Source organism: Diuraphis noxia, unplaced genomic scaffold (genome assembly GCF_037042655.1).
Source record: "Diuraphis noxia isolate RWA-SAM2 unplaced genomic scaffold, SU_Dnox_SAM2 contig0013, whole genome shotgun sequence".
In the NCBI taxonomy this organism is placed as follows: domain Eukaryota; kingdom Metazoa; phylum Arthropoda; class Insecta; order Hemiptera; family Aphididae; genus Diuraphis; species Diuraphis noxia.
Window position 1 is genome coordinate 760,667 of NW_028301723.1, and position 25,672 is coordinate 786,338.

At 29.9% G+C, this 25,672-nt stretch overlaps 2 protein-coding genes across 2 annotated transcripts; both read right to left on the bottom strand.

Moving 5' to 3' along the window:
• LOC149054050 (uncharacterized) lies at window positions 1-14,324 on the bottom strand. The gene is made up of 4 exons (XM_089230725.1): window positions 14,159-14,324; window positions 14,025-14,081; window positions 1,472-1,578; window positions 1-255 (listed from the first exon to the last, which is right to left on the bottom strand). The coding sequence occupies exons 1-4, from the start codon at window positions 14,322-14,324 to the stop codon at window positions 1-3; spliced, it is 585 nt and encodes a 194-aa protein (XP_089086851.1).
• Window positions 14,325-22,355: 8,031 nt separating this feature from the next.
• Window positions 22,356-25,360, bottom strand: LOC149054051 (uncharacterized). The gene is made up of 4 exons (XM_089230726.1): window positions 25,240-25,360; window positions 24,490-24,693; window positions 23,932-24,086; window positions 22,356-22,610 (listed from the first exon to the last, which is right to left on the bottom strand). The coding sequence occupies exons 1-4, from the start codon at window positions 25,358-25,360 to the stop codon at window positions 22,356-22,358; spliced, it is 735 nt and encodes a 244-aa protein (XP_089086852.1).
• Window positions 25,361-25,672: the final 312 nt, after the last annotated feature.

The window sequence follows — 25,672 nt, forward strand, 5'->3', positions numbered from 1 at the left end:
TTATGGACGATAGGTGGTAGTAGTTGGATTAGTGTAAAAGATTTTTGCCTTTCTTCCTAATAAATATAGGTACATCGATCCGTCAGGCCAATATCGAGATCCCTCGTGGACGAATGGCAGCTCATCCCGATCTAAAAGCTCTGAGAGCCCTTTGCACAGGGTTGTGTTGAATGTACCTGCTGCTACCACTGGCTTGCTAATCACTATTCGGATTATTCTGAGCATCTTGTCGTCCACGTCCCTCACATCGTACAACTGTGGACAGAAAGGAAAAATACAGATAGAGAGAAATAAATTAAATCAACTATAAATTATGTGTATGTAAATATAGGTACACTGAATCCCCCCTCCCCAATCTACAACCACAAATTTTGAGGTCACTGTTTTTTAGACCTTCAGATTTTACAATAAGATTAAAGTTAATACACGACACAGGAGTGATATTAGTGTAAATACGGCAGCACGAAGGACAACAATTAGAAACACTGCTGATGAATATTGTAATTATAATGGGGCTTTCCCCGGAATAGTTGGTGATGGTGAATGTTTATTAGATACTATGGTTACTATGGTTAACACAATGTATTATATTTACTCGGTGTAAAAAAAATTGGCGTAATTCCATTAAATTTCAGCAGGTGTAAAATTGTTATCAATAATTATAAATTAGGTAAGTCATATTACTCATATTTAAAGCTAATTGCATTGCTCGCATGTACTAAATAGGTATCTTTTTATATTTGATAACAATATAACATAAACAAAGATAAAAATCTGTAGGTACCTATATTTTAAATACTATATGAGCTGTATCTGTACTATGATACATTATGCATATAAAAATATAATATGTATATAATAAATATTTTATAAATTAATATTTATAAAATTAATTAAAGTGATAACAGCATTCTTAAATAAGTTTAAAAAAAATTCAACAAATCAATGAAATATAGATGATATTGTATTTAAAGAGGTATAAAGTTCAGTATATGCTGGCACAAAAGTATATCTTTTAATCTTCAACATAATACCAGGGGGTCCAAGTGTATTATAGTACATTAATATTCAATATAATATTAAAATACATTTATATTATACTCTCCAATAAAGTAGGTACTTAATATCCTTATAAAATAAAGAAATATGTGTGCAAAGCGCAAGTCAATCTGATAATGTTATTATATAAACATACAATATGCTGTAGAATAACGAAAATTAATACTATTGTAATTAATTTTATTTGAGTTTTATGCAGAGTTTGGTGACCGCAAATTTTAAAAAGCATGGGTCCAATACCCACCCACGCAACCCACCTTACCAACCCCCGACCACCATTATAATGTTACAGTTGTAGTAGTTCGTTATACGTACTAGTCATGTTTTTGCAATGGCCATGTATTTTTTTTGGTTCGGAACGCTCCAACCACAAATGTAACAACGGAACAGCGCTTTGTTGAGTTTTTTTTGCCATATAGGCACATCCGTACATCGGCGACTTCGTTTGTATAGTCTCTACCTCGAATTTCGCCTTTTTTCCAAATGGAGGACATACACGACCATTGAGACTATCCATTACTAAAAAAACACAAGAAGACAATTAGTACCTTATTTCACTATTAGGTGAATTATACTGTTTGGTGTTTGTAATATTAAAAATAATAAATATTCTATTCTAAATGTTATCATGAGGACCACCAAAATTCTGTGCATTCATTTGTGTGACGGTCTGCCACCGATACCGATTCTACTATTATCAGTCCCATGTGAGGATGCTTAGAAGGGGAATCCGATAATTACCTCACAATATTAACCTTTTTTTCCAAAAGGTAACGGTAATTGGGTCACTTAATTTTTATGTTTATAACAGGTAGACCCGGTGATTTTATCACTTTTTCAACGATTTATTTATATTGTATGACTAATCTATAGAATGATTAAAAACTTGAAAATAAAAAATTAAACTTAAATTCGAAGTATATAACACATATCAAATATTTAGAGACGTAAAACAATAAATATACATTTTAAACATAATACAGATTTCTCAAACATCTGAATGATAGTAATTATTCATAATTAACATGTGTGTTTTAAAAATAATACATAATGCTATTTACTCACTATTTTTGTGGTTTTCAATATCTTCTGTCGACCACGGCCGTTCTTCGTAACCATTATTTGTCAATGCCACAATCGATGAGATGATGGCAAGCGTGACGATTGTAAATGCCGTATATTTCATCGTGTAATGTAGATTTAATGAGATATGAATATTATGTTAAAATTATGGAAAAAAATACAGCCTATCTCGACCAAGTCTGCTAGTGCCGAGAACAATTTTAAATTAAATAGCACTGTTAGCATACGAATGACGATCTGAATTCTGCGTCCCTTTTTATGTTACACGACGGTGGTGGCAACAGTAATGGTGTTGGTTCCTACCACCAGTTGAGCATCGAAATGTTATTGTATTATACATATATATACGAACACTTGACGCTACCTATACGCTGGTCAAGGTACCTACCTACCTACCCTCACTGTAGTGCAAGAAACACAATAAGTACAATGGGCAAATGTACGTACCTACAAACGACATAGCAGGTAAAATATATATACATATTTATATATATCATTTCCTACTCAATAGAAAAAGGTACATTTGGAAGTTTCTAGACTGTAAAAAAAAGTGTGTATATAAGGTCCTATACTGCAGAAAAATATATTTTTAAACATCATTATAATTTTAAATTTTTAATGTTGTATTTTTAATCCTTAGTTATAAACAAAAAAAATTTTATGATTTTTCAACTTCAAAATTACTTGCAAATTTTCGCGTTAGTCAAAAATGTCAAAAATGTTTTAAAATTAAACTGTATATAGATAACATTAACATAAACATTTGGTGAAAATTTCAAGTATTTACAGTGATTAGTTTTTGAATTACAACCATATAAAAAAATCGATTTGGTCGAAAACTGGTTTTGCGTAAAAATTCCCGTTTTTCTGTAATTTTTTTTTTGTTTTTCTCGATTTTTTTGAAAACTGTTGGAAAATGTTAACTTTTTTGACCTCTATAATGCACCAAGGATATTCAGTTTTCCATAGGGAACTATCCCCAAAGTTTAAAATTGAAGCATTATTTCAAGTAGTTATGCTGTACACAGTGTACACGGACACATAAAAAACACACATCATTGTAGAATCAATACATTCATCACTCCGTTCAGAATCTAAAATCTAGTTTAATGTAATTGATGGAACATATACTTTGAACTGACGTTTTTTCCTCTGTAAGTATATTAGGTATATACTAAATCTGTTGAAAAAAAATATGGTAATAAGATTTAAAAAAATTTTTAACGTATACAGTTCAGTAGATTAGTTAATAGTGATGATAGTGGGGACTGGGGGGAGTTATTTATACTTATACTTACTTACCTGAAACATGACATTATTTTTAAAATTAACTTAACACACTTATTCACTGAGTTATACGTTCACGAGATATTAGATTCAAAACTAACACATATAAGTTGTTTATAATATTTTTTTTATTTATTACAACATACAATGAAAGAACATGATTTAGTAAACGGTTTCGTATGACCTAGTTTCACAATTACAAATATTATATTCATTGCTACATATAAGTTAAATATAATAATATAGAATGATAAAACTATAACTACCTATAAAGTATTGTACTAATCAAATACAGTAGACGCCGCTTATAAGACTCACGGATATAAGGTTCAGTCGCTTATTAGACTCAAAATCGTCTGGAACGGTCCGGACGTGTCCAAATACATTAAAAAAAAATCGGTTATAAGACTCAACACTTCGGTTATAAGACTCAAATTTCGTAAAATAAATAGTAGAAAACAAACTTTTTTGGTTATAATTTAGAAATAAATTGGTATTGAAAAATTAAATAATATTCGTGTTGATTATTTCTAGTTTCTGTTGGTACCTAATAACGTATAATAATTTTTATCGCAGATAAATACGATCAATACGAATACGAACAGTATATTTTCGGAATATTAGAAGAAAATAAAAAACAAACTAAAATTACAAATTTTTTTCAAAAATAATTTTTATATGTAATATGTATTTACGTTTAATTATTTAAATTTAATTTTTTTCAAAAATAATTTTTATATGTAATATAAATTTACGTTTAATTATTTAAATTTAATTTTTTTCAAAAATAATTTTTATATGTAATATGTATTAACGTTTAATTATTTTAATGTATGTATTAATAAAATCAAAGCAAAATATGTAATAAAATAAAATTTATAAATACGTAATTAATTTTTTTTTTCCACTTCGCCTATAAGGTTCATTCGGTTATAAGACTCACTTTGTGCTGGTCCCAAAGTGAGTCTTATAAGCGGCGTCTACTGTATCATAAATACAATGTTTTCGCCAAAATTAATTCAACCTACCATATTACTAATAGTACAATAAATAAGTATAATTGAAAATTAAATATGAGTATATATTATATTATATGCTTTGTAATATAGAGTGATATATAGAGTGATCAATTGCTCAGAATTGTTTTTCGTATGCATATTTGAAGCCAATTTTAACTTGTAGACGATACTTACTCATTGACCTATTTTCCAATTTTTCCCCTAACTTATATTCGATAAATAATTCTATTTTAGAACTGTAATTTTATGTAACTTTTTATATAATTCAGATGTTAATGTATTAACTGTATTTGTTCAATATATTTCAATAATTTTGAGATACAAATTGTATTCCGGAAATTCACCACAGCGAGATCATTACTGATCATTATAATTTAAATATAAAATTATTATTGTCTATAACCATATTCAAGTTGTTACCCATGTAAAAATAAGTGAATATTATAATAATACAATAATATATAATCGGCTATGCAGCATTTAGGTGTAGAAAATGGATGTCACAGTCCACAGAGCACTAAGGGTTTAAGAATGTTTTTATATTATGTTGGCGATTTATTTGGGATGATATGGGATGACATACGACCGCACATGGAGATTTCACTGCCATCAGAATGAATAGTGTCCACCCCCATTGATTTATTACATTTGTATAGGGCATCACAAATAAGGCGCCTGACGCCTGTACGCATTCCGTCTGGGAATGTAATTGTATCGGCTACAATATAATATAAAGCAGTATAGTAAAGATAACTAATAAATTCTTGAAATATATTTTTTTCGGTGGTGTAGCGGATGGGCTTCTACGAATCAGTGGAAAAATCATGTATAAACAGGGGTCAGACGAAGGAGCATTTTATTATATAGATGTTTCAAGAATAATTTATCTCATTAACAGATGAGGTGTTAAGGTCTTTACTCTTCTCCACTTGGCTTTTCGTAATCAAAAATGGTCATTCCCTAAATTAATAAAATAATAAAATACATTAATAAAATTGTTATTTACAAAATGTGTACATGTATTTCTGAAGAGTACACATCAAGACATTACATGCTAAAAATCATCAGAAAAAGAAAATTTAAATTTAAAAAAGATAATGTTTGAACTTTTAATTATTTTTTGGAACAGTTAATTCCTTTTTACTTCTCCTCTTATATTTTATAAATTACACGCGATCAATACTTAAATCCTGTACTAATGGTAAACTTACCCTGTAGGTACCATAGATATATCATGCATTTACGAGTACCATCATAATATAAAATATTATTAATTATTACTATGATACCAAATGTTTTTTTACTATATTATGCTTATACTACATAATACGCATTTAAGTTGTCGCAAATTAAATGAGATTTGTTGTGGTTGCAGTGAAGACCAACATATTTATTATTAAAGGTATGTACCTACAGTGTATCGCAAGGCTGGGCAAGTTAATATAGAATGATATAAGTTAAGTTTAATGTTAAATGTTATTTTTCGTACAACTTATAAAAGTTACAAACTATCTAGAAAGTTGAAGCTTAAAATAACTTAACCTCATTAAAAATTCAGTTATTTTTTTAAGACATGGTCGTGAAATACTGGTTTGTAAAGCGACAAATAGGCACATGGAGATATCTATATCATTTGGAATGATATTACTATATTAGTACAATAGTACTGTACTATCTGAGTTCAAGATATTGCTTGAAAGATCTCCGATGAATAACTGCATAGGCAAGTATATTGTGAAAAATATTATTAGTTATTTCTAGGGCTGGAATTTTGATGCAAAGGCATCTTCTTTCTGGTGTCGAAACACTTAAAACGTCGATCCTTAACCGTAAGTATAAAATGTGTTTTGGGTGATATTGATTATTTTAAAGTAGTTTTTTTTTATTGCACTTTTGACAATTTTAGCGCATTGTTTTAGCTTTTAGAATATTTTTTACAATTTGTTCATAAAATAAACCAAAATTGTTCCAATTAACAATTAGACACTATGGACAATAACAGCTGATGGTACGAATAATAAAATGTTTAGCACAACTAATTATTATCGATTACAATTTTACTTGGCTAGGCTTCCCGCTCAAATTATCGTCGTATCTATTATTTCTTATTAATTTTATAATTCCTTACATACATAAAAAAAGCGGGTAAGTGGGTATCGCTCTACTGTACATTGGGGGTGGGGTGGACCTCTGACTAAGGTAGGTTAAATTTGAATGCAATGATAGGTATCATTGTATACGAAAAACGATTCTGAACGGAGACGGTTTATCTGTCTAGGATATATTATAGATTATTAAAAATTTAAAAAGAAAGTTTTTTATGAATTTCTAGCTTAAAATAATTTGCGAATTTTCGTGATTTTTACGTGTATTGTCAACATTTAAATTTAAATGCTTGTAAAAAATAAATGTGACTATTCATTTCTTTTATTTTTCAACTGCTATTGTAAAAATATTTTAGGAACCTTGTATTAAATTCTCAAATCTTAGAATTAAAAAGAAAAACTTTTATGAATTTCTATCTAAGATAATTTGAACTTTTAAACATTGCCGTAATTTTAACGTATTTAGTCAATATTTGAACTGTAAATGCTTATAAAAAAAAATAAAAATGTGTGACTATATATTTCTCTTATTTTTCAACTGCTATTGTAAAAATATGTTAGGAGCCTTGTATCAAATTTTAAAATCTTAGATCTAAAAAGAAAAACTTTTATGAAATTCTATCTAAGGTAATTTGAAAATTGCCGTAATTTTTACGTATTAAGTCAATATTTGAACTTCAAATGCTAATAAAAAAAAAACTGTGCCTATTTATTCATATAACTTTTTAATCAATATAAGAATAACTTATGAGGAACTTTGTATTAAATTTTCAAGTATTTTGATTGAGCCAAAAAAAATTTATCGACAATTCAAAAAAAAACTTTCAGAAAAATTGAAAATTTCAGTCGTCTATAAATATCTCAAAAAAAGTCAAAATATTTTGAAAATTAAATCATGTAAAGAAAATGCCAATCTAAATAACTGATCAAATTTTCAAGTATCTACGACTTATAATTTTTGAATAATAAAAAATGTTTAAATCGTTTGAGGATAAATCGTTATTGTTTACACTATTTCGTAAAAATTTAAAATTCAAACGCACTTAACATTTTTCCTATAATGATGCTTCGAGTTTTCTCTATAGCTACTTGAAGGAAAACTTATGGTTAACTTAGTGTTGTATTTTTAATCCTTAGTTATAAACGCAAAAAAATTTATGATTTTTCAACTTCAAAATTACTTGCAAATTTTCGCGTTTTCGACAGATTTTGTAAAATTTTGAACTGTAAACGCTTATTAAAAAAAAATGTGACTTACGAGTTTTAATTTTTTTTAGCTACAATAAGAACAACTCATAAGGAACCGTGTATTAAATTTTCAAGTTTTTTTGGTTGTCCAACATTTTTTTACCGACACTTCAAAAAAAAATTCTCAAAAAAATCGTAAATTTCAGTGGTCTATTAATAACTCAAAAAAAGTAGAAAATTTTTGAAAATTAAACTGTATATAGATATTACTAACATTAACATTTGGTGAAAATTTCAAGTATTTACAGTTATTAGTTTTTGAATTACAACCATATAAAAATATCGAATTGGTCGAAAACTGGTTTTGAGTAAAAATTCCCGTTTTCTGTCATTTCTTTTTGTTTTTCTCGATTTTTTTGAAAATTGTTGGAAAGTGTTTACTTTTGACCTATAATGCACCAATGATATTCACTTTTACATCGAAAACCACCCCCAAAGTTTGAAATTGAAGCATTATTTTAACTAGTTATGCTGTACACAGACACACAAAAAAAAAAACACACATCATTCTAAAATCAATACATTCATCACTTCGTTCAGAATCTAAAATAAATTACTGTAGTATCATTTATAAATATATTTCCATTGTTTAACCTATAATAATTTAAATTAATTTATATAGCCTAGTGCATTTTTTTGAGTTTTTAAGTCATTTTTGCATTTTTGAGATTTTTTAAGGACATCAAAATTCCAGCCATAGTTATTACATTATTATATTTTTTAAATCCTAACGTAACCTTTGTAAATTAGTTAAGAATTTATAATTTATATTTTATTTTATTCATACTTCTTGTTTTCGTTGGGTACCTATATTATAATATATCTGTACCTAAAACAAAAACGAGTGAAGCGAATAAAAGAAAAAAGGCGGGTAAGTCGTGGATGTCGCTCTGCTGTACAGTAGGTTACAAGTGGGTTACTGTAATGGATGGAATTAAATTTGAATCCAATGATATTATATCATTGTATACGAAAAACGATTCTGAGCGAAGACGGTTTATCTGTCTAGGATATATTATAGATTATTAAAAATTTTTAAATCTTAGATTTAAAAAGAAGATTTTTTATGAATTTCTAGTTTGAAATAATTTGCGAATTTTCGTGATTTTTACATATGTTATCAAAATTCAAACTTTGAATGCTTGTAAAAAAAAATTGTGACTACGCATTTCTTTTATTTTTCAATTGATATTGTAAAAATACGATAAGAGCTATGTATTAAATTTTCAAATCTTAGATATAAAAGGAACATTTTTTATGAATTTCTAGCTTAAAATAATATATGAATTTTTGTAATTTTTACGTATGTTGTCAAAATTCAAACTTTGAATCCTTGTAAAAAAAAATTGTGACTATGAATTTATTTCATTTTTCAACTGCTATTGTTAAAATGTGTTAGAAGCCTTGTACTAAATTTTAAAGTTTTTCTACCGAACAAATAAATTTTTATCGATATTTATAGAAAAAAAAACTAAAAAAGTTGAAAAATTAAAATGTCAGTAAACAGCTCAAAACAAATCTAAATATTTTGAAAATGTTATCAAATATAGAAAATGTCTATATAAATATTCAGAGAAAATTTCAAGCATCTGCGGTCATTTGTTTTAGACTTTTAGAGTTACACCAAAATAAGAAAATCACTAAATGTGAAATCCAGTGGATATCCAATGTTGTAAAAATTTAAATTTCAAATGCTCATAAAAATTTAATTTGAATTTCCGGTGGAATTTTTATTGGTGATAAAGATTCAAAAACTTGTAAGGAAACTTTTATTAAATTTTCAAATCTTAGATTTCAAAGGAACATTTTTTATGAATTTCTAGCTTAAAATAATTTGTGAATTTTTGTGATTTTTACATAATATGTTGTCAAAACTCAAACTTTGAATGCTTAAAAAAAAATTATGAGTATGTATTCCTTTTATTTTTCAAACTGCTATTGTAACAATATGTTAAGAGCCTTGTATTAAATTTTCAAGCTTTTCTGCCTTACAAATACATTTTTATCGTTATTAATTTTAAAAAAACTAAAAATGATCGAAAATTTCAAATGCCTATGAATAGTTCAACTTAAGTCGAAATATTTTGAAAATTGCATGGTGGATAGAATTTACTTATATAAACATTCGATGAATATTTCATGTATCTACGGTCATTCGTTTTAACGTTACATCAAAAACCAAAATCGATTTTGTCGAAAAATGAGTGTGCGTAAAATTTCCCGTTTTTCCCTTAATTTTTAGTTTGTTTTTCTCGATTATTTAGAAAAGTATTGAGAATTTTTTACTTTTGACTCCTCAAAGTACCAACTAGATTCACTTTCTGATCGAACGAGGTACTGAAGTCAAAAATTGAAGCATTTTTACTGCCCCAAAACGTGATGACAGACACAAAAAAAACACACACACATCATGGTAAAATCAATACATTCATCGCTCCGCTCAGAATCTAAAATACAACGAGTAAAAATGAAATGCTTGGAATCTGGTAGTCAATTCAATGATGATTTTTAAAAAAATCACGACGAAAAATTGCATCATGGTAAAAAAGTAAATATATATTAAATATAATATTGTCTCGCCCAATAGTCCGTTTGAAAGTGCAACTGCAACTGCAATATTTTGGAAACGGTTGATCAGGCGCGGACAAAACAGAGCGATGCCCTCCCCCCCAGTGGCGTATTTACGAGGGGGGATCAAGGGGATCAACCCCCCCCCCCCCCATAGACTGTATACACACAATTAATTATAGTCGTTACTCGTTATAATTCGATGATTACTATTTAAAAAATTATGATTTTTTTTTTTCAATTCCTAATTGATTAAATTTGCAAGAATAAAACCGCTGAGCGCTGTTGTTCAGACGGGCAAGATTTTTATTATTCCCAATAGAAAATAACGTTTTATGCTTGCAGACTGCAGTTCAGTCTTGTAAAATTGTTAAGTATTCGAATAAATGTAATAATATGAATATGTATTCAAATACTTTTTTTTTAGATTCTGAGCGAAGCGATGAATGTATTGATTTTACAATGATGTGTGCTTTTTTGTGTCTGTCATCACGTTTTAGGAGAGTAAAAATGCTTAGAAATTCTTTAACAGCATCTTTTCTGATAGGAAAGTGAACCTATATGGAACTTTGGGGGTCAAAAGTAAAAATTTCCCAGTAGTTTTCAAAAGCGCCGTGAAAAACAAATGAAAAATTAAGGAAAAAACGGGAATTTTTACGCAAACTCTATTTTGGTCAAAATCGATTACGGTTTTTGGTGTAATTCTAAAAAAAATGTCTGTAGATACATGAAATTTTCACTGGTTGTTTATATTAACACTTTCTATATTTGATACAATTTTTAAAATATTTTGACTTGTTTTAAGCTGTTTACGGATATACTTATAGTTTCCAACTTTTTAGGTTTTTTTTTTGAATGTCAATAAATCTTTATTTGTGGGGTAAAAAAGCTTGAAAATTTAATACGATGCTTCTTATATATTGACACAATAGTGGTTGAAAAATATTAAAAATCCTTAGTCACGGTTTTCTTTTTATAACCATTTAAAGTTCAAATTTTGACAAAATACTGAAAAAACACGAAAATTAGCAAATTATTTTGAGTTAGAAATTCATAAAAATTTGTCTTTTTGAATCTAACAATTGAAAATTTAATATAAGATTCTTCATAAGTACGCCTAATTTTATCAAAAAAAATCTCTACCGAAAAGTCAAATTAAATTTTTATGAGAATTTGAAGTTCATATTTTGTATCTTGTATTGTAATAACATGATTTTGATAATAAAACATTGAACCTCAAGTAATGTGTTGTGTATTATAATTTTGGCAAACGTAGAATATATATTTAATATTAATAAGCTTAATAAATTATAATAATAAATTACTACATTTTTCTGTGGATCGTTGAATAGTTCTATTTATAATTCGGTAATATCTAATCGCGCCGACTGATTTTATTATATTCCTTAGTGGAACCTGAGTTATCCAGGACATTTGGAATGGCCCATTCCCTGCATCAGTTGTTATTTTTAAATTGAATGGGCACAAAATAACATTTATAATCAATAGTATTTAGTATATTTTAGTATTAATTATAGTAGTTAATATAATATACTATATAAATAGGTAAATTAAATATATTTGAATCAAATTATTGGATCGAAATAATGATAATCATTTTAATATCTATCATTATTGAATTTTTCACAGACACAATCATCAAATGAAAAAAGAAATATAATATTGATGTACCTAGACGTGAATAAAGCCATTATGTTTTCAAAAATCAACAGAAAATTAGATTTTGTTCTATAATTTTTATTTTTATTTCATTTTTAATATTTTTTGATTTGTTTTTTTTTATATTTAATAAAGAGTTTTCTTTTCAATGTACCTACCAACGATTTTTTATATTTTTAGTTTTTAGTCGCCGCTTAGTGTTCACTGGTTATAAGAATCAGCCACTCATATATAGCGATCAAAAATGCCATGAACGGAACAAACAGTCGTTATAAGAGAATTTTTCGTCGAATACAGTGTTCAGGTTTTCGGTTATTGTGATCAGAAATATAAAATATAAATAAAATTTAAAATAATACCTATCACCTTTTTGTTTACAGGGGAACTATTACGAATGACAATTATCTTAATCATGAACTTTAATCAAGCTTATGTTTTCTAATGTAACCCACGTAATAAGCGATACTTCATAATAACATAACATTTCGTACCGGGGTTGGTAAATTGAGAGGGGAAAAATCACAAATAAAAATTTTATAGTGCAAATTTTTAAATATTTAATGCATATAAATCGTTTTTCCTGGGACTCAAATTACCTACTACCTTATTTTTTCCGGGACTCAACTTACCTACTACTTATTTATCCCCGGGACTCAATTTAACACTTTCAAAATGTACCAAACTTATCTCGGACTCAATTTACCTAGCCCCATTCGTACATGTTTGAAACCGTTTTTGTTCTGACAAGCACCAATATTTTACACTTTATACGCAGTTTGTTTTCGTTCGTTGTTCAGTATACCGTAGGTATGTATAGTATAAAAAATAAAAATATTTAGATTATTAAAAATAAAAAATGATAATACTAAATAAATATAATTTTAATATTTAAATATTTTTACATTATTTTATACATGTTTCTCCAGTCGCCGCTTTTAGTGATTTCCGGTTATAGTGATCAAGTAGGTACTTTTGAACGAAGGTAATCACTATAAGTGGCGAAAACTGTACCTAATATATAATAATGATAATAATTCGAGTGGAGTAATACATTTTTATTATTGAAAAAAGCTCTCCCACCATGACTTATTGTCTAGGGACAACTCCGGATTTAAGGGGCCTGCACGCGACCTGTTTTTTTGCTCAAAAACATGCCTTACAGGAAAAACTCTCACGCTTCGTAGATTGGTCCGATTTCCGTAATTTTTTTTTTTGTTAGATAGAGGAAGACTCCTTACAGGGCGCATTGGACTTGGATTTTCAAAATTATTTTTCTAGATCTTATATTACAAGTTTGAATTTAATCCATTTTTACAACTTTTTAGTTTTTGTATTATTTTTTGTTTTTAGCAACGTAATCAAAAATCGAAGTCCAATGCGCCCTGTAAAAAATATTCCTCTATCTAACAAAAAAAAAAATTTCGAAAATCGGACCAATCTACGAGGTGTGAGAGTTTTTCCCGTAAAGTGTGTTTTGAGAAAAAAATCACACTAGTAATTTTTCTGTCTGGCGATTGCGTTGACATGTGCATGCGCGTACGTATATATCTCCCGCGACCCGCAGACTACCGCTCTTTGCTACTGGGCACTATGCTGTTCTAGCGGTCTACAATTACGTTATCTTATCTACTAATCAACTAATGTCCAATACTAATAACTAATAAGTATTAAATACCTAATATTATACGACACTCGTTTCCGTTCGTAATATTTATACTAACCGCTTATTTACATTTCTTATTAGTTAGAATACCTAAAAATAATATAATGTACGTTGTACACTTGAACAAATAAATAAAAAAGGAAAACATAGATCACAAGAACGAATAATATAAATTATTAATAATGAGTAACACACAGTTAAAAAAATTAATATTACAATATATTTATTTACATTCATATACATTTTATACTACTATTTTTGGCTGCACTATTTCAGCCAGTAAATAGTTTTTATAAAATTGTATCAACTGACTTTCCATTTTAGTTTTCCAAAAGTCGTCATCTCGCTCAATTTTTTCGATAAAAATATCTAAATAGAAATATAACATGTTATTTTATGTAAGAACTTTATTAGGTTTGGATATTATATAGTATTATTATACTTACCTTTTGGTGTCCAAACTACAAAATAACAGGTTTGTTTATTAGCCACGTGCAATTGACCCTGCACTTGGTAGTAATAGATATCAGTTTTTTTCAATTGCAACTCGCCTGAGTTGTTGACCGACAAAAAATTGATTTTTTTTTGTTCAACACCTTCGATGACTGTCATGTCTTTATATCATTCTATTGTAAAAATATGTTAGGAGACTTGTATTAAATTTTCAAATCTTAGAATTAAAAAGAAAAACTTTTATGAATTTCTATCTAAGATAATTTGAATATTGCCGTAATTTTTACGTATTTAGTCAAAATTTGAGCTTTAAATGCTTATAAAAAAAAATTGTGACTATATATTTCTTTTATTTTTCAATTGCTATTGTAAAAATATATAATGAGCCTTGTATTAAATTTTCAAATCTTAAATATAAAAGGAAAATTTTTTATGAATTTCTAGCATAAAATAATTTACGAATTTTCGTAATATTTTGTAATATTTTGTAAAAATTCAAACTTTGTATGCTTATAAAAAAAAATTGTGACTATGTATTTCTTTTATTTTTCAACTTCTATTGTAAAAATATGTTAGGAGACTTGTATTAAATTTTCAAATCTTAGAATTAAAAAGAAAAACTTTTATGAATTTCTATCTAAGATAATTTGAACATTGCCGTAATTCTTACGTATTTAGTCAAAATTTGAACTTTAAATGCTTATAAAAAAAAATTGTGCCTACGAATTTTTAATATTTTTTAACTTCTATTGTTACAATGTGTTAAAAGCCTTGTATTAAATTTTCAAGCTTTTCTACCGAACAAATAAATTTTTATCGATATTTATAGAAAAAAAAACTAATAAAGTTGAAAAATTAAAATGTCAGTAAACAGCTCAAAACCAATCTAAATATTTTGAAAATTTTATCAAATATATAACACGCCTATATAAACATACAGTCAAAATTTCAAGTTTCTGTGGTAATTTGTTTTAGAGTTACACCAAAATAAGGAAATCGCTAAAAGTGAAAATCCAATGTTGTAAAAATTTAAATTTCAAATGCTCATAAAAATTTAATTTGAATTTCAGGTGGAATTTTTATTTGTGATAAAGATTGAAAAACTTGTAAGGTATCTTGTATTACATTTTTAAATCTTAGATTTGAAAAGAAAATTTTTTATGAATTTCTAGCTTTAAATAATTTGTGAATTCTCGTGATTTTTACGTATTTTGTCAAAATTCAAACTTTGAATGCTTATAAAAAAAAATTGTGACTATGAATTTCTTTTATTTTTCATCTACTATTGTAACAATATGTTAAGAGCCTTGTATTAAATTTTCAAGCTTTTCTGCCTAACAAATAAATTTTTATCGATATTAATTTAAAAAAAACTAATAATGATCGAAAATTTGAAATGCCTATGAATAGTTCAACTTAAGTCGAAATTTTTTGAAAATTGCATGGTGGATAGAATATACTTATATAAACATTAGGTGAAAATTTCATGTATCTACGGTCATTCGTTTTAACGTTACATCAAAAACCAAAATCGATTTTGTCGAAAAATGAGTGTGCGTAAAATTTCCCGTTTTTCCCTTAATTTTTTGTTTGTTTTTCTCAATTATTTAGAAAAGTATTAAGAATTTTTTACTTTTGACCCCCCCCCCCCCCCCCCCCCCAAAGCACCAACTAGATTCACTTTCTGATCGAACGAGGTACTGAAGTCAAAAATCGAAGCATTTTTACTGCCTCAAAACGTGATGACAGACACAAAAAAAAAAAAAAAAAAAAACACACATCATGGTAAAATCAATACATTCATCGCTCCGCTTAGAATCTAAAATTTATAATCTCATCTATAAATAGACCCGCTGGCAATACTTCTAATCCCAACTTCAGCTCAAAATCTTTTTTGGCCATGGGCTCATATTGTATTCCATACCTAATATATAAACAAAAATGTTGTATAATATTATATAATTGAATATATAATTGAATTTGACTAAATAAATATTTTGTAATCGTACCTCAATGCCGAAGTTGATGGTGTGAACACTTCGCCATACAAAATGTATTTTACGGTATTTGTTCTGGGGGTGTTGGCTCTAAGCTTACATACACGTCCAAAATTTGAGGCAGTTAGTCGAAATTTCCGCTCTTTATGCCAAATGTCGCTTTTGACCTATAACAACAAGCATAAACATTTTTTTAATTAAAAAGGAATGAAAAATACAAAATAATTTTTTTTATGTAATTTTTATAGTGTTAAAGTTAAATAGAATAAAATAAAATTTGTATTTGTTTTAACCTGGTCTACTGTAGCTCGTTCGACTTCGTGAATTTCTTCAACACTTTTTATCAAAGAAGTTAGGAACTCTAATTTTTTCTCTTCCACTTCCTCGGCTGAAAGCGAAAGCTCTTCACAACCCAGCTCATTACACAAATCGCCGTAATCAGTGTCGGGCCCCACAAATTTTTTGCTCTGTAACCTAAACCAAATAATACAAATGACCGAGAATATTCATAAAATAAGAATTAAAAATATAGTGTTTATTAATTAAAATAACAATATAGTATATTATATAAATTTATAAATCATTATTATTATTATTTTATATTGTAATAATATACTGTCTTTGCTCAAAGCTGAGTCTGATTTTTGGAGTACTCCTTGCGTAAGTCTTTTTTTTTGATAGTTTGCAAATGAACCGTTTGGTAAACTTTCCCGGACTTTCTTTAGTTGCCTGTTTAAACAACCTTCGCATGTACTCTGGACCAAAGTTAAACGATGATACTGCTGTCATACACCGAGTGTTATACGAACCTAAAAAACGCTTATTATGTATATACCTTACCTATGCTGTATGAATATATTAAAATTATCAACGTTTAATTTTTAAATCATATTTTATTTACCTCGCAGGGAATAGTTCACTCTTTTCCCCCCTACAAATTTTGCTACTACACTGTTGTAAGACTCCACAAAATTATTATTCAAGTTATAAATAAGGCTGTCTGCGTGAAAAGCTACTAAATTTTTTACAGCAATTATGTCTTGCCACAAACCATGCTCGCAGCGCTGCAGGTCGTCAAATTATCTTGAACGCGTTTTCTAAACGATGTTTAAATTTATTATATACCTACCAACCACCTGATGACCATACATTTTTACTTAGAAGTCGAAGTATAACTTACGTGATTTTATTTCCACCTTTCTTCTTCCTATAAGCCGCTACAGTTTTTTTTTTAACTCTGTACTTACTGCCCATAATAAACACTATTTACACTATATAATAAACCCAAAAGAAGAGTGCGAAAATTGCAATAAAAATGAAAATACCAACCTTCGTCTTTCACTTCCTTCACTATCTGAATGAAATTGAATTGTAAATAAGAGTAGAATTGAATACGTAGTAAAAATAATATTTTAATAAGGATTCAATCGTTCCGAATGAACGATTACGGATAATATTATAATATATAGTAATCCCGCTATAAATAACTTTGCGATAACGATGTCTGTCTAAATAGTTGGGTGGTTGGCGGTGGTACGCACGTCTGTCTACACTCACACTAATAATCATTTACGACTAACACATAGGTACCGGGCGGCGGCGACGAGCTTTCAAATTGCCTAAATGTTGCCCCTTATTAAATAGTCACGAGCAGGCCCCTTAACAAAATTATAGTATCATAAAATATTGATGTACATATATAATAGAAATCACGGTAAAAAAGTCCGGGATAAAAAAAGTCCGTTAAATATATAACAATAAACATAATATACTATAGGTACTAATTTCTCATTTTGATGAACTATCGTTATAGAAATTATATATATTTTTAAAAAGTCATGAATTATAATAACTACCTATATAAAATTGAAATTATTATTTATATAAAAACAATATACTCGTACTCGCTGGACACACGATGAGACCAATCTTGCAGTCAACGATTTGGTTATTGTTAAAGAGCCGAATGTACCACCGCTACGTTGGCGTATGGCACGTGTGGAACAAGTGTTTCCGGGAGCGGACGGTGTAGTACGTGTAGTCAGCTTGCGTACCGCAACCGGCACACTTACTCGCCCGGTGGTAAAGGTCGTAAAATTACCTAATTAAAATATATATAGCAATCCCTACACCTACGCGTCAATATGTCATGCCCCTGTACTGCAAATTATTATGTATACTTACACCATGCGATCAGTTAATGTACCCTAGGTCCTGTGGGCATCGGAGGTAAAGGATGCGTAGAGTTATGTTTGTTTGAATTTTTATTGATATCTATTGCCATTGATGTATTATATATATGTATATAAAAAAAAAAAAAATGTATTAATTATTTACTCATGAATTGTAAATCGTGGCTTAGGTATTTGTTTTTTTGGTTTTTTTGATTTTTTCTTACGCTGTTAAATTGTATTGATATAAATTATTATTGCCTTATGTATAATTATTTTTGATTATTTTGAGACTGTGCGCCCTTTTGCAAGGTTATTTGGGTGACCATTTGATATTATAAGGTAATTTATTGAATTATTATTTCATGCTACGATCTATTTATTATATTATTTTACTAACTTCCCTTTATTTGCATTATATTCATCGTATTTGGCGATTCTTTAAAATATTATTATTCTTTGTTTTGAACATTGTATTTTTCTTTTCTTTTTTCTTTCTTTTAATTATGTGTAATGTATCAGGTTGTCACCTTCCTCAGACTTCAATCAAGTTCTTCAGCAGTGGTCACCTTGGTCGATCATTATATGCCATTCCATCCACATCCAGTTGTAAGCCGCCCTACGTCTTCCAAGGGGGGGAGGATGTTCGAGATATATTAAGCTTATCGTTATAATTTCGTATTACAGCGTGAATATAATGACCTTTATACTCGATAAGCTCGCCGAGCTCTACGTCCCCCTCCTCCCCTCTGATATATATAAAATCGGCGTATGTCCAGCGTCGATCGGTCGTCTGTTCATTCTCCCGAGCAACGTACTCGCTCTCGGTGCGTGTGTGTGTGTGCTACGTCCACACCGTTCCGCGTCGTTGTTGGCCATTTTTGTGTGCCGTTGTTGGCCGTCTTGTGCCGTTGTTGTCCGTTTGTGCGACGTCGCCCTCAGACGACGTGTTTTTGACCACGCGGACGCGGAGTCGGAGATCCATGGCCCGGCAGCTGCATTATACATTATCCCGTGGGTACACTGTCCAAGCATTCCAAGCCTAGGAGTTGGTGAGGTGGATGGCCGGACCGGTATCGTTAACACCTTGAATTTGACTATTATTTGTACCACAAAAATTGTATCTATGTTTGAGCTGTGGTAACAATCACGTTAGCATATCTATTATTATTTACTGGTATTACCTAAGTGTTTGTATTAATTATTATTATTATATTATAATCTTTTGGGCGCCCACCAGTTAGTACTCATATATTGTATTATAATCTACTTGATCTTTGTTAATCTATTATACATTTATAGCACGACGGTGCAATCAAAAATAGTTTCTTATATATATGTTGTTCTGGTCACCCGATCCTTTGCAGGTCACGTTAAAATTTATTTTGTTATTCTATTTGGAGATAATCTGGGTAACATTTATTATATATATTATTTATCACCATCTAAGGCCAACCGCCACCCCCGCAGGAGCCTTTGTGGTACATTTCTGGTAGCAGAGCGTGGTTACTTTTTACGTTTATCTCGAATTATAACAAACTTTGTATATTGGTACGGCCGACAGCCGCACCGGTTAGTGTGACATATTGCAGTTGGGTTTTCGTGGTGTTGATATTATTCCGTCGTTGTGTTAGTTATTCATTAGTAGAAATAACTTTTATATCTATTATCGATTGTCGATAGTGAACGACCAGTGGTTATTACCTAATTGGCGTCACGTACGACGCACTAATACGTATAGTATTATAACGCGTAAATTGTTTTATTCGTATTATTTAAAATTTAAATTATATTTATATTTAACTATTTGTTTTTTCTGTCGTATAATATATTTTTGCGATGGACGATCAGGAAGCCGGTCGCGTTAACCGCGCACTTAAAAAGGCCACATTGCGTCGTAATGAATGTATTCGAAATATACGCGCAATACACGATCTCGCGCTGCGTTGTATTGAGGACGAGGATTTAGTTCCACAATTGGTGGTTCTTTTGAGTGAAGTAAAAGAATTATGGACAGCGTTCACAACTGAGAGCAACACAGTTATTGATTGTTTGGTTGATTTAAATCGAGATTCCGAGCATCCCGTGGATCAGGTTGCAGAGCTACGTGAACTAATTAAGTTAACTAACTAATAGTCACGAGCAGGCCCCTTAACAAAATTATAGTATTATAAAATATTGATGTACATATATAATAGAAATCACGGTAAAAAAGTCCGGGATAAAATAAGTCCGTTAAATATATAACAATAAACATAATATACTATAGGTACTAATTTCTCATTTTGATGAACTATCGTTATAGAAATTATATATATTTTTAAAAAGTCATGAATTATAATAACTACCTATATAAAATTGAAATTATTATTTATATAAAAACAATATATACAATATAATATGTATTTTAAAGATGTATTTCGTCATACAGAAATTAACTTTATTATTTTTTTTTTATAATATATACGTTAAGTAGTATGTTAAGTGACTGCAGCTTTTTGAATTTCGAATTAATCGACTTCACCCGTTAATTTACCTTTTTGTTTAAATGTGTATTGTATAAGTAATGTTATAAATTTGTATAGTTATATGTACTTATAATTACTTTTGGTATGATTATACGTAAATATTTTAAAGACAAATTACGTCGTTATGATTTTGTTTGAACTTCCCGCCGCTTCCAGCGCAACATTCGGCAACCGGTCCGCGAGACAGCGCGTCGCGCGGCCCGCGGACACCGGGCTTCGGCCAAGTCGCCGCCGGCGACTAAAACTTGTCTTTTTCGTACGCTCGACTTGAGCGGACCGTGCGTGTTTCGCGTCCGGCCGTTATTCGGTGCCGTTTTGCGACAACCTCGTGGGTGCGACTTATCCGCACTTGGTCGTAATTATATTGTTCCGCGATTTGTGTTATTTCGCTGTCGCGCCGTTGTCGTCGTTCTCGACGTCGTACCGATTTTCGTCGACCGGTTGTCCGTTGCGCGACCGTTACTCGCCGTCGCGTGGGTGCCGCCGATATTCGCGCACATATTATTATTTATTTATTCGTGCCGGTACATCACAGTCGTCTGATTCCGACGGGCTATAATTCGTACCCGGTACATCGTTCCCCGGCATTATTATTATTGTGTGTGTATCCGTCGTGCGACGCTATTTCAGTGCCGTGATTACGTAAGTTGCACATCACGTAATCGGTCATTCGCCGCCGCCAACAGCCACCGCTCCCCGTTCACCTGCGTGTCACCGCACCATCGCAACAGCTGTTCCAGTCGCCGCCGCCGATACACCACTCCACCGCGGCGCATGTGCCGACCGGTAATCAAATCATCATTATTATTGTAAATTGTCGTTATTGCCCTATCATTATTTGATATTTATTGTTTATTATTATTTTGAGTTGCGCCCGGGAAAAGACGTTTTCCTGGCCAACATATGCATATTTTTCGTGCCTTATAATATATTATTGTCATTTATATACGACGTGCTATTATTTATATTTATTGGTCACCTATCCCGTCCAAAGTCGAACACCATTTTCCTTTATTCTAGTGGCTGCCCAGCCAAATGCTGAGTGAATAGCTGGCAGTCCAAACAGATTTATAGATCATAATAAATAATTCGTTTAAACGATACCACAACAAACGATAGATCGCCGTTAATACTTTTTAGTGAAGAATAATATATTTTAATACAAGTACTAGCCGGCGAACTCTTAAGTAATATAAATTTATATTATGTTTAATATTTTTTCTCTATTCCTAAGTATTATAAAAATTATGAACAAGCTTAACTATGGTAACTTTACTGATGATGTTTAAAAGTATATGAAAATTGTTCTCATTCAAATACCCATCAATATAAAAAAAAAAAAAACAAATACAATACAAATGGAATTATTGATGAACTTTTTATTGTATATTTTAAAATATATGTAGGTAAGTATACATAAATGTGTTTTAATTATAAATTAAATTACATGTATGTTTTCATAATGTAATGATGTAAAGGTACCTATACACATATTTATGGACGATAGGTGGTAGTAGTTGGATTAGTGTAAAAGATTTTTGCCTTTCTTCCTAATAAATATAGGTACATCGATCCGTCAGGCCAATATCGAGATCCCTCGTGGACGAATGGCAGCTCATCCCGATCTAAAAGCTCTGAGAGCCCTTTGCACAGGGTTGTGTTGAATGTACCTGCTGCTACCACTGGCTTGCTAATCACTATTCGGATTATTCTGAGCATCTTGTCGTCCACGTCCCTCACATCGTACAACTGTGGACAGAAAGGAAAAATACAGATAGAGAGAAATAAATTAAATCAACTATAAATTATGTGTATGTAAATATAGGTACACTGAATCCCCCCTCCCCAATCTACAACCACAAATGTCGAGGTCACTGTTTTTTAGACCTTCAGATTTTACAATAAGATTAAAGTTAATACACGACACAGGAGTGATATTAGTGTAAATACGGCAGCACGAAGGACAACAATTAGAAACACTGCTGATGAATATTGTAATTATAATGGGGCTTTCCCCGGAATAGTTGGTGATGGTGAATGTTTATTAGATACTATGGTTACTATGGTTAACACAATGTATTATATTTACTCGGTGTAAAAAAAATTGGCGTAATTCCATTAAATTTCAGCAGGTGTAAAATTGTTATCAATAATTATAAATTAGGTAAGTCATATTACTCATATTTAAAGCTAATTGCATTGCTCGCATGTACTAAATAGGTATCTTTTTATATTTGATAACAATATAACATAAACAAAGATAAAAATCTGTAGGTACCTATATTTTAAATACTATATGAGCTGTATCTGTACTATGATACATTATGCATATAAAAATATAATATGTATATAATAAATATTTTATAAATAAATATTTATAAAATTAATTAAAGTGATAACAGCATTCTTAAATAAGTTTAAAAAAAATTCAACAAATCAATGAAATATAGATGATATTGTATTTAAAGAGGTATAAAGTTCAGTATATGCTGGCACAAAAGTATATCTTTTAATCTTCAACATAATACCAGGGGGTCCAAGTGCACTGTCGTGCACCTCCGTAATTATGCCACTGATAATAAATATATATGAAATATAAATCGTCAAACCGTTTAAAAACATTTGGGATTGTATACATATACAATACGAGGGCTTTAAATCTCAAATGGTTTGACTAGGTATGGAAAATAAGAAGTTCAATTATTTAAAGAGAGGTATGTGGTGGTTTAGTTATCGCATATAATAATTACAAGTAAGAACTTTTATTAGTTTTGAATTATTAAAATAAAATTTTCCCTGAAAATAGAATTAGTATACAATGATCAAATACACAAATAATAAGTATTATTCTACCAACCACCCACTTAAAAATTTTAAATCCATAATAGTTAATATTTCATGCGTGTACATAAGAATGTTCTTCAACCACATACTCACTACAACCCCCCCCCCCCACACACACACACAAATTACCATTCAAATAATCAGATTGATTGCATGAATTCGTCTACATTATAAAGAATATATAGAATAATATAATATAATATAAAATAACGTGTAATATACTCACGGCACATCTGTGGGATCGTGGTTTGGATGGTTGACTCTGCATATTTTCTGCATTAGTATGTTCCAGTAGTGATATGTACTTAAAACCCAATTTAACTTCGTCTATGTTGGGTTGTTTAATGTTTGCCAAGCACTCAAAAGTAAAGTGGTCCATATCTGATAGAAACAATTAGATGAAATATTCATGAGTATGATTAAAGATATTGCTTGGCAAAAAATACTAGGTATAGCATTAATTATAGTACATTAATATTCAATATAATATTAAAATACATTTATATTATACTCTCCAATAAAGTAGGTACTTAATATCCTTATAAAATAAAGAAATATGTGTGCAAAGCGCAAGTCAATCTGATAATGTTATTATATAAACATACAATATGCTGTAGAATAACGAAAATTAATACTATTGTAATTAATTTTATTTGAGTTTTATGCAGAGTTTGGTGACCGCAAATTTTAAAAAGCATGGGTCCAATACCCACCCACGCAACCCACCTTACCAACCCCCGACCACCATTATTATGTTACAGTTGTAGTAGTTCGTTATACGTACTAGTCATGTTTTTGCAATGGCCATGTATTTTTTTTGGTTCGGAACGCTCCAACCACAAATGTAACAACGGAACAGCGCTTTGTTGAGTTTTTTTTGCCATATAGGCACATCCGTACATCGGCGACTTCGTTTGTATAGTCTCTACCTCGAATTTCGCCTTTTTTCCAAATGGAGGACATACACGACCATTGAGACTATCCATTACTAAAAAAACACAAGAAGACAATTAGTACCTTATTTCACTATTAGGTGAATTATACTGTTTGGTGTTTGTAATATTAAAAATAATAAATATTCTATTCTAAATGTTATCATGAGGACCACCAAAATTCTGTGCATTCCTTTGTGTGACGGTCTGCCACCGATACCGATTCTACTATTATCAGTCCCATGTGAGGATGCTTAGAAGGGGAATCCGATAATTACCTCACAATATTAACCTTTTTTTCCAAAAGGTAACGGTAATTGGGTCACTTAATTTTTATGTTTATAACAGGTAGACCCGGTGATTTTATCACTTTTTCAACGATTTATTTATATTGTATGACTAATCTATAGAATGATTAAAAACTTGAAAATAAAAAATAAAACTTAAATTCGAAGTATATAACACATATCAAATATTTAGAGACGTAAAACAATAAATATACATTTTAAACATAATACAGATTTCTCAAACATCTGAATGATAGTAATTATTCATAATTAACATGTGTGTTTTAAAAATAATACATAATGCTATTTACTCACTATTTTTGTGGTTTTCAATATCTTCTGTCGACCACGGCCGTTCTTCGTAACCATTATTTGTCAATGCCACAATCGATGAGATGATGGCAAGCGTGACGATTGTAAATGCCGTATATTTCATCGTGTAATGTAGATTTAATGAGATATGAATATTATGTTAAAATTATGGAAAAAAATACAGTCTATCTCGACCAAGTCTGCTAGTGCCGAGAACAATTTTAAATTAAATAGCACTGTTAGCATACGAATGACGATCTGAATTCTGCGTCCCTTTTTATGTTACACGACGGTGGTGGCAACAGTAATGGTGTTGGTTCCTACCACCAGTTGAGCATCGAAATGTTATTGTATTATACATATATATACGAACACTTGACGCTACCTATACGCTGGTCAAGGTACCTACCTACCTACCCTCACTGTAGTGCAAGAA